Source organism: Culex pipiens, chromosome 1, assembly GCF_016801865.2.
Source record: "Culex pipiens pallens isolate TS chromosome 1, TS_CPP_V2, whole genome shotgun sequence".
In the NCBI taxonomy this organism is placed as follows: domain Eukaryota; kingdom Metazoa; phylum Arthropoda; class Insecta; order Diptera; family Culicidae; genus Culex; species Culex pipiens.
The window spans coordinates 75,449,561-75,460,223 of NC_068937.1; the positions used below are offsets into that span (position 1 = coordinate 75,449,561).

Below are 10,663 nucleotides of genomic sequence, written 5' to 3' on the forward strand. Positions count from 1 at the left end.
AAGGGGCTACCGGAACGTACCCGGTCAGGACAATTTTCACCGATTTTTGATCTCGGGAGCCGTACGAATAATACGGTACATTTTCTTCTTTCAGGGCACTTACAACTTTTCCGTACATTGGACGGTTAAGTGTGCTGATACGGATGCTTGTTTTCAAGATCAATATCTTATACTCACAGCCAGCACGAGATAAAAGATTATCAACTGCTGCTCCAGGGTTATCAGGAATAAGAACAATCGGCGGCTGGCTCTTGTCGTCGTTATCATCATCATCTTTGCCTTGGCGGTTACCGTAAGTGTTGGAGGTTGGAATTGTTGAGGTTGATGGAACCGATTTGCCACCGGAGAATGTTTTTTTCCGGACGAACCTGCGGACTGGTGCTGGTGCGCAGCATCTTGGGCCTTTTTTTGACGGTGTTGAACTGGGCTACGTGGTTGGTAGGAGGGAAGTAGTTTCGTCGGGTCGGGGACATCCGCAGTGTAGTTCTTGAAGACGGCTGGTGTCCAGGTACGTCTGGTGGAATCGGTAGGTTCCTTTACTCGGCCAAGAGATGCACTACGAAGTTGGCCCGGCTGTAGAAACGGGTTGCGACGAACCGGAACGGTCTTTTGTGCCCCCGGGAGAAACATTCACGGATATTTTGTTCACTCGCGTCGAGAAAAATATAATTTTACGGAGGGCAGAGGAAAGTGAACTTTCACGCTCGAGAGTAGCGAGTGCAATGTCCTCTGAAAAACTCTGTTTCTTGAAAAATCATTTTTTTTTTTCATTCCATTCATTGTTACAGGCATCTGACCTAAGCAAACCAATTGATAAGAAGCTGTATAAAGGAACAAATCCGAGTTGTCACGATTTTAACGCAACCAATGCTACGTACGAAGGAGCGCCTCTGCTAGTAGGATTTAGCACGGGACAGATCCAGCTGGTTTACCCTGGAAGGCGCGAGCAAGGCAAACTTTACAACGAAGAGGTGAGAATTATGGTTTGAGGTATACGTAGAGTGTAAATTTAAATTTATTTTTTACCAGAGATTGATCGATAAAACGAAAGTTACCTGTCTGAAGTGGATTCCGGGCTCTGAGCATCAGTTTTTAGCATCACACGCCAGTGGATGCATGTACATGTATAATGAAGAGCTGCAGTGTACTCCGACAACGCCTAGTTATCAGCCTTACAAATGCGGCGATGGGTACATTGTGCTGGCCTGCAAGTCCAAATTGACGCGCAACCCATTGTACAAATGGTGCTTTGGGCAGCAGGAAAACGCAAGCATAAACGAGTTCTGTTTCTCGCCGTGCGGGCAACACCTGGCTATTGTTTCGCAAGATGGCTTTCTTAGAGTCTTCCACTACAGCAACATGGAGTTAATTGGAATAGCGCGATCGTATTTTGGTGGGTTCCTGTGCGTTTGTTGGAGTCCGGATGGAAAATATGTCGTCGTGGGAGGAGAGGACGACCTAGTGACCGTTTATTCTTTGCAGGAACAGGTCTGTTAAGTGAAACATGAAATGTCGACAGATCATAACTCATGATTTTCCCTTTTTCACCAACAGCGCGTGGTTGCACGTGGTCAGGGCCATCGATCGTGGGTTTCCGTTGTCTCGTTTGACCCGTACACGACTTCCTACTCGAACTGGGAAAGTGCGGACTTCTCCGACGACGATAACCCGATAAACGACGGCTACAAGAACTGCTACAGTCGCACCACTCACAGCAATAGTGAGGCAACCGCTACCGCTGTACGACGCCCGCCTTCGACATACCGAAACAGCGTGTCCACTTCGGATAAACTGGCAACTAGCTACCGGCTCGGTTCGGTTAGCCAGGACACTCAGCTTTGCCTGTGGGACATTACGGAGGACGTTTTGCGGCAGTCTATAGGACGACTGAGCCGGAACCTCAGCTCAGCAGACTCTGCATTGTGTAATACAAAAAGGTAAGCACGAAGGCCGTTAGGGTATAGAGAATTTGCAGCAAAGCTAAAAGACACATGTTAACACATGTCAAAATAAGGGAATATTTTAATCAACCAAAACCTAACTAATCAATTGATAATGTAGATTATTCAAGTGGACAAATATTTTTTAAAGTCACTTCTACCATAAAAGCAAAGATCTGTTTGAAAAATGATAATTGGATTGATTTTCAATATTAGCAATCTAACCTCATTCTCGCGTTTTCAATCCGGATCTCAGAATTTTCAATGAAAAAGGCAACTTAGCAAAAAAATCAAAAAGTTAGTCGATAGAACTTTTTATTTCTTACCTCCTGTTAACTTTATTTTATTCCAAAAGATCAATTTTCTTTTAAAAAAAACCTTAAAATAGTTTTCACTCCCCTTTGCACTTATCGCGCAAAAACGTAAACGTAACCTTGCACCAAAGTTCTCCTACTCGAATCACAGACAAACAGACATGAAAGTCGAGGTCACCAACCTGTCCCAAAAATCTAACGAACTTTTTTGAAATATCGAGAAGCATGGTTATTGCTTTTCGGATTCACCACCAGAGGCGTCCTTGTGCGCGGTGACAGCGTTTACAAATGACAGTTTTCATTTTTCCTTGTCTGTCTGTTTTGTTTCTTTCCCGACTTACACGTGCGCTTTTGAATACAAAAAGATTTTTTAAATGTTCCGATTGAAAAGGTTCTGAGGTTGTCGTTGTCCCGATAGCCAAGCACGGGTTGCCGCCTATGAAGCGGCCACTTGAGCCGTTCACAGATCTGGTGGAATAAGAACCTCGAGGGTGCTCTCGTACATGTTGAGAATATGCTTGTTGCCGGGGCCCGTTGTTTTGGTGGTGTTGCCGGCGGGTGTTCTGATAAGACTTGCTTTGGAATGCTTCATCATCCGCTCTGTTTTTCGATATTACGCGTCTGCAGGCGTCCGTCCTAACAGGTGTCCATATTGTCCTCCTCCGTTTTGTGACTCCCGTTGAGGACATACCCGATTGGTCACATTCTCGGGTTGCCTTTTGCCCCCTTCCCCTAATTTTGCCCCTTTCCCTTGGCTCCCCCCCCCCACGTGTCCTCCCAAATGCCCAACCCGCCCCCGCATCTCAGTCAGAACTTGGCGCCGCTGCCTCCTGTGCATGACCGCTCAAACCACCGGAATCGTCACGAACCCTCGAGGTGCTCCGTCTCGGATGCTCTTGCTCCGATTGCTAAACTCGCTGCTGCAAAGACAAAGACCCCGAAGGAACCTAGTAAGGGAAAATCTGAAGCGGTCCATCAACATCCAGCAGCAGGCGGCCGAATTTTCTGTTACGGCGCTCCGGCTGATGATGGACAAGGAGAAGGGACGCTCCAAGGGCTTCGGTTACGTCCAGTACGTGGAGGCAACCGATGCATCCGAGGCCATGGCCCCGAAGAACGGGACAGATACGGTGGCGATGGATAGTAGATTTTGTTTGTTTACAAGGCTGCTTGTTATGCATTTTGGATAGATTTTTTTAATTGTGACAGCTCTCTGCATACATCCATGCACGCTTACATAAACATGCACTGTTTGCGTTCAAAAGGAATGATTCTAGGAATCTCCACAGATGTCGTTAGTGAGCAAACAAAATTCAAATTTAAACTGGTCCCACTTTTTGATCAAGAATTTGTTCTAGCTTTCATGTCTGTTTGTCTGTGCTCGAATGTAGGTGGCGAATAGAGTTTTTACCTTTGGTTTTGGGGGCCTATTTTAGAGCAAAAATTTTTTCTCGTCTTTTGCAACCAGTTTCATTAAGATTGATGCAGGGAATCGCGAGAAATAAGCGATTTTGGTATTCAATCTAGCAGAAAGGAATACGATTTTTGGCAAGTAACCTCATTTTGGCGCCACCTACATTTGAAACACAGGCGCGCTGCAAAACCTCAATCAGGGTTGATCAATTCTAAAGTAATTTAGAGAAGTTACTGGCGTCCAACCCTGGGAGGCAAGGCTGTATATCATAGGTACTCGCGATCTTGCTTTGCATTAGTGTGAGTGCATGACTCCGTGCCACTAAAACCAAAACAATAACAAACGAACAATGGACCGTGCCAGGAAAACCAAAACATAAACAATGTCAGTGTCAGTGGAGTGAGAGAGTCAGAGATAACGATTTTGACAACCGCACTACTACACACTCAATCGCGAGTACCTTAGGTAGAAAGCCATGCCTGGGAGGGAGAAGCGAAGAGGACTTCTTATTCTTATTCATTTTCTTGTTGTTGTTTTTGTTTTTTGTGCAAGATAATTTCTCTTCCCATATAAATTTCCAGTCAGTCGTCATCTGCCTTTCTTGACAATTTAAATTTTCTTGCAGCACATTTCAAAACAGTGCTCAAGATCGTACTGACTCAGGTGATGCAACTTTCTCCGCCATTTTTTTTTGTCATTCATAACTTATTTTTTTAAGGTCCTCTTCCGTGCTGAGACCAGGTTTGGATCGGGAATCATGAAAGTTACATTTAAAATAATGATAATATTTTTTCAAACAAATGACAGCAACATGAAACCGATCCCTTTTAATTGATCTGAGTGGGTCTTGCTAAGTTTCAACTGGATGCTGAACTCGTTGAAGATCCTCCTCAGCTCAGCCGAACTGTAGAGTACCGCCTTGCCTTGTTCCTTCGTGAATCCACAGGCGTAGGGGAAGGGGGGGGAGGGTTTGTATTTTCTTTGCTGCTTCCTGCTTCTTGAGAGCGATCCTTCTCTCTTTAATCCGGAACCGCGGCCGACAGCAGAGGAACTACGTCGTTGTGAACGCCGGTACTGCCGAACTTTGTTTTCAATCTTTTCCATTCGGGTTGCAATAAAATTCAAAACCCGAGCTTGGAGGAAGTTAAGTGAATTCGCTGTGACGTAATCATTCTTCCAAGATGCCGGTTTTGCAGAGTGATTTTTTGAAAAAACGGTGGCTTACGAAAACGGTTCCGCTTCCTATCTATCCGTGTTAACCTCCAGCTCGCCGTTTTCCCCTCTTTGTTCTCATTTTCGCCCAGAGAATTTGCGTCACTTCCCTCAAAACTTGGGTTCTACTGAACGATTTATATATTTTAACACATTGACTACTACTACTACCAACTTAATAAGTCTTAATTTACGCACATGTATGTACACTCAAAATCAGAAGTACCCTTCAAAAAGGGTACTATCTACCCTTTATCTGTCATCCCAAAGAAAAAAAAACCCTTTTTGAGGGTTACTTCCATCCTTTTTTCAAGTTTACCGGTAGTAACCCTTTGCAAAAGGGTGACGACGGGTAAACTTAAAAAAAGGGTGGAAGTAACCCTCAAAAAGGGTTTTTTTTTCTTTGGGATGACAGATAAAGGGTAGATAGTAACCTTTTTGAAGGGTACTTCTGATTTTGAGTGTATGACATAACATTGTTTGATTTATGGTCATAGAGTTATCTAAGCCCGATCTCACGCACACTAGTTTACCATTTGTTTTTGCTGGCGGGTACAAATTTTAACCTAGAAATCCATCGTGTACGTACACGCAATACATGCGCACGTAGATAACTCTATAAGGAAATATATCTCATGAAAACACATTTTAAACAGAATTTTAATAAAAATTAGCAAAAAATAAATAAACGTTTATTACATATTTTTGGCCTCTTATGCATTTAATGAACGGTCTCAGTCCAAAAATACATTTACAAATTAAAATACTTTTTCAAATTTATTTTCCATCAAATACAATACTGCTCCAACCAAATAAGAACAGTAACAAAAAATGAAGGCGGCTCTCACTGACAGTTTGCAAGTGGCTGACACTGACAACTACAGTATGGCCCATAAAAAATGCGACATTGTTATTAGGTGTAAATCGGGACTATTTTTACTATTTATGATGTATGTGTACATGTTAAATAGGTTCAAAACAAACAATCAATGCATTTTAAAACCATTCCCTTAGCATACAATAAGTTACAGCTCATTGAAATTTATAATTTTCCAATTTGCTCCACGCCCAGCCCTTATAAAGGAAAACATACTTTTTTCATGTTGGTCGATCTGGATAGCCTATTATGGTACTTTTATGGACTAAAAAGTAAACAGCCTTTAATGTTACTGTTTTTGAGAGCTGTACGAATTAGTTCCACTGAATTTTACGCATTCTATTTATCAGTTATTGTAAAATAGTGAACTTTTCGAAAATATTCCGATTCTGAAAAAGCATCAATTTTTGGGATTTTTTGGAGCCTGCAATGTTCCAACGAAAAAAACAAATGTTACTAATAATGGTAATTGATATACTTCACTTGAAAAACACCACATAACAATGATACACTGCAAAACTTGTATGCAGCCAGGCCTACTGCGTTAAGTGTACCGCAAAGGTAATTTTAGTTTAATCAAACAAAAACTATATTTTGAATCTACTGATACACTAGGGTGGAATCAAAAAATGATTTTTTCAGCAACACATTTTTTGGGTCCCATTTAGGGTCCAAAACAACCTCCCAAAATATGGGAGCGATTGGTTAAGTCAACGATTGGCGCAAAGCGAATGAAATTTGTATGGAAATTACTATGTTCCGTGTTCGAACCGGTTGTTGCGTTTGAAACGGAATTTGTGTACGATTCTAATTAGATTCCGTTTCAGAATTCGGATTGATTTGACTGGGAAATGGTCCACAACAACTAAAACAGAGCTCTTCGAGTTGTCTGTAGATCAGGTATCACTACTGTCTCAATTAATATATTTCTTTTTCTTTCCAGCGAATTTTCCAATAGTGCAAATAATAGTAATAGCGGACAGCAGGCATCATCTCAAAAGGATGCTGCCAAAACAATAGCTAACACAGCTTCTATGAACGATAATGATACCGTGGACAATGCTGTTTTTAATATAAAAAACATAACTAGTAATAGTCTAAGTACTACTATAAATTGTGATGATAGTAATAATAGCAACAGTAGCGGTAAAGGCTCGACGAACAGTGTTGATGGAAAACATTCTAAGAGTCACATTACTAAGGCCAACAGTGTGACCAGCTCCGGTAGTGCATCCACTACTACGGGATCATTCAACAAAAAGGATGGCAACAGCGATAAAAATTCAAAATCTGAGGCGAATCATCATCACCATCACTCAGCATTCAACTCTATAACACAGCGGTTAACCAACTTCAGCTTTGGAAATAACGGTAGCAATAACAGTGATAAAAATGAAAAGAGTGAAAAGTCAAGCAAAAGCAGCTCTAGCAAAAGAAATATCATATCGCTCACTGGCAAATCGAACAACAGCAATAACATCCACAATAGTTCAAACAACAATCATTTCCAAACGTCGAGCACACTGACCAGCAACAGCAGCCACGCCAACAACAACGTGGATCCGCCTATTTCGAACTCATCCTCGAGCAGTGGTGGTGGTGCAGGCAGCGGTGGAGGTGGGATTTCAAACACTATTACGTCGATTATGACCTCTTCGCTAACCAAGAACAAACGAGGCGGTGATCCCACTGGCACTGGGAATAGCATCGTCTCGTCCTACGATCCAATGAAACTGATCGGAACGCCGGCGTGTCCCCGTTTCGACGATTGTCCAGTATTAGAACCACTGGTGTGTAAGAAGATTGCCCACGAACGGTTGACAGCGTTGATCTTTCGGGAAGATTGTTTTCTCACCGCGTGCCAGGATGGATTTGTGTATACCTGGGCGAGACCCGGATACATTGTAAGTATTTCGCCAAGAGTTATTTAAAAATATCCCACAACATTGAAAAATACGACAACTGTTTTTTTTTTATTCTTTCTGAAACCCGAAGACAGCAAATTTATTGTTACATTTTTTATTTTGACCCTAACATGACTCTATTTACTTGGAAACGATATTTGAAGATAAACGACAACCAAACAGTTAAGGCGCCATTACACTACCGCAAACAAACTCGCTCTTATTCATGTTTGACAGTTTGCCAAACTCGCAAACAAGGCAAAATGTATGCAGACTGACGTTTGTACAAACAAACAAAGCAGGCAAACTGCCAAAAAGGCGCCATGTTCCAGGTTTCAGCCCTCAGAAAGTTTTTTTTTAAAACCTACTGCCAGAACAATTATTAACTAAAAGTTTCTAGAAAACAACAATGAAAAACTGTTACATCCTGTTAGGCCGGTCAGCTCATTGATGCAAACTGTGTCTAGTAACGAATCAAACCAGTCGAGGTGGGCAGTTCGTGGCAGTTCCGGACACAACGCTGGCGACGTTGATCGGATGGCCTGCGAAGTCAAAGTCCGTGGGTTCGGTCCTTTTTCCCTCACTGTTTTTTTTTTTTTTGCAAGCCGTGACATTACCAATCTCTTCGGCACCCTAAACAAACGTCAAATCAGTACAAATTTACAGCCGGATCTATTTCGGAAAAGATCCGGCATAAGTTTGTATGGTTCGACGTTTACCGGGGACTCGTTAAAAATAAAAACAAATCTCTACGTGCATCAGCCAATGATGCCTATGTTCGGGTTCGAATCCCGTATGTGATCTGGTGATTTTTTTTTTCGCTTCTTAACCACTTTAAACTGCCAGTATAAAGGAGCTATTACACTACGGCAAACAAACAAACAAACTCGCACTTTTTCCATAGTATGCTTGACATCGCCCATTGAACATAGCAATACCATATAGATAGACAGAAAATCTTGTACGACCATAAAGAAATGTTTAGTAAAGCACAAATGTTTTTGAAAATTAAAAATGTGTTTTTTTTATGTTTTATTTGCAGAATCTGCCACAGCATTTACCTCCAAGTCCAACTGCGCCTCCTGGGGGTACAGTAGTGTAAAAAGGAAACATCAGTAGCTGCAATTTTAAACACACGTATATTTTATTGCCTTCTACATTTATTAGGATTATTTTAATTGTTTTATTATTTAATATGTATGTGTAACATATTGAACAAAAACGATCATATTATGTCATTGATAATTTCTTATTTAAGAGAAATATAATTTATTGCAAACAAAAAAAGTCAAATCAAAAACCACACCTCTACATTGAACAAGTTGTAGACACCGCAAAACAGTTTGCTGTAACAAGCATAGTTATTGTTACATGTTATGATTACATTGCGATTATTGTAGTTACCCAAGTAACCACAAGCACTTAATTGAAGTATTAATTCAGTACTAAAACAGCACTGGAATGCTTTGAAGTAGTAAATAAGCTTTGCGAATGCCTCCAATTACCAAGACTTTGCAGCTTCGGCACAACTGGCATTAAATCACCATTTACGACCTTGAAAATGTGCTTCAAAGCATTTGATGTTTATCAACAAAGTAACCCATCGATACGGGAAACATTTCAGCCTGGCACGCTCTTATTGACTTTTATTCAACCGTTCCAGTAAGCGTGCGGGCTAAGGCGCAATTCCCCCAGTGTGCATCAGTTTTATTTTTGCGTGAACTGGGTTCAATTCTCACTGATTGAAGTGTTTTTTTGGTGGAAAACTGCAGCCTGTAATGAAGCCAAATTTTTCAAAACATATGCCCATAGCACAAAGAATTACCAAAAGTTCTCTGATAAATTTAATGACTTTTCTCGCAAGCAAAAAGCTGCTTTCCGGAAGTCTGATACACTTTGCGAAATTTTGCCAACCGTGGACCAAGCACTCCTCGGAAAAACAGTTCCCGTTAGCCGTTAGCCAGTACTTGTCCCGAATAACCTCAAGCTTTCCGTAATTGATTGCACTGCACTTACTGGCTGGCCGCAATTTGCTGAGTGACTCGTAAAAAATTTCCGTCCAACGAAATGACAACGGGTTTTTGAACCAGAACCATGAACCAGAATCTCTAAACAGCAGAAAGAAAGTCTTCATTAATGTTCGATGCATCAATCACATCGATTAAAAGTTTCAAAACAAACACTCATTTCAGAATACATCAGTTGGCTGGCGCGCATCCTGGAGATCGACGAGAAAAAAGCAAAAATAACATCAAAGTGTCACACTCACACATGAAACGCAACAGGAGAAAAAAAAACAAAGGAGGCCCAACACACCAAGTGTGTGGAGCAGCTGTTTTTTTTTTCCCAGCCTTGACGTCGATAAAGCAGTTTATTTTTGTTCGAGCTTTTGGTGATGTTATTAAATAAGCATCACTGTGCGCCACTTGAAATATTTCTCAAGGAATAAGTGCTGATTAAATGTTTTGAAGCATTATTTGCTAGTATTAAATGCCAATATAATGCTGATTTAATGCCGCTATTTAGTGCCTCGCGGTTACTTGGGTAGTTAGCATCATTCCCGAACTTATTGCATTCTGTTTGTGATCGGAATGCGTTTCAGATCGAGAATCTGCACGCTCTCTTCAATTTCCCTCTTTCGAGAGATAAAATGAGATGAGTGCAGTCAACAGAAACGCGATTTTACCGAAGAATTATTTCTGCTTCGGCTGACAATTCTGTAAGTACGGGAACAAAGCTAATATTATTCTTCTTATTGCAATTTTTGTGAAAGCTATTACTGACTGAGCTCTGGTCGAAAAATACCCAAAACAAGAAGAGAACAAAAAATAAAATACAAATTACTACACGATTTTGCCAACGGAAATCACATCTCACATGGATCTGTGAGGCACTGCATTTTGCCATGATATAAAAAAATACTATCGAAGATGAATATTTTGTATCTAGCAAGTATGATGGAGCATCAAAAATAAAAAAAATCATTCAACACATAATATTTC

At 41.1% G+C, this 10,663-nt stretch overlaps 1 protein-coding gene across 1 annotated transcript; it reads left to right on the forward strand.

The window, feature by feature from the left end:
* The first annotated feature begins 109 nt into the window (after positions 1–109).
* On the forward strand, positions 110–8,966 carry LOC120432026 (WD repeat-containing protein 20). Its single transcript, XM_039597163.2, has 5 exons — positions 110–971; positions 1,030–1,488; positions 1,555–1,937; positions 6,701–7,661; positions 8,704–8,966. Exons 1-5 carry the CDS (start codon positions 552–554, stop codon positions 8,761–8,763), a joined length of 2,283 nt encoding a protein of 760 aa, XP_039453097.1. The 5' UTR covers positions 110–551; the 3' UTR covers positions 8,764–8,966.
* The last annotated feature ends 1,697 nt before the right edge of the window (positions 8,967–10,663 follow it).

Excerpts from the sequence above, each read along its gene's own strand:
- LOC120432026 (XM_039597163.2), top strand. The coding sequence starts at position 552 with ATGCACTACGAAGTTGGCCCGGCTGTAGAAACGGGTTGCGACGAACCG. Across the intron at positions 972-1,029 it reads GCAAACTTTACAACGAAGAG|AGATTGATCGATAAAACGAA; the intron begins GTGAGAATTATG and ends ATTTTTTACCAG. Across the intron at positions 1,489-1,554 it reads TTTATTCTTTGCAGGAACAG|CGCGTGGTTGCACGTGGTCA; the intron begins GTCTGTTAAGTG and ends TTTCACCAACAG.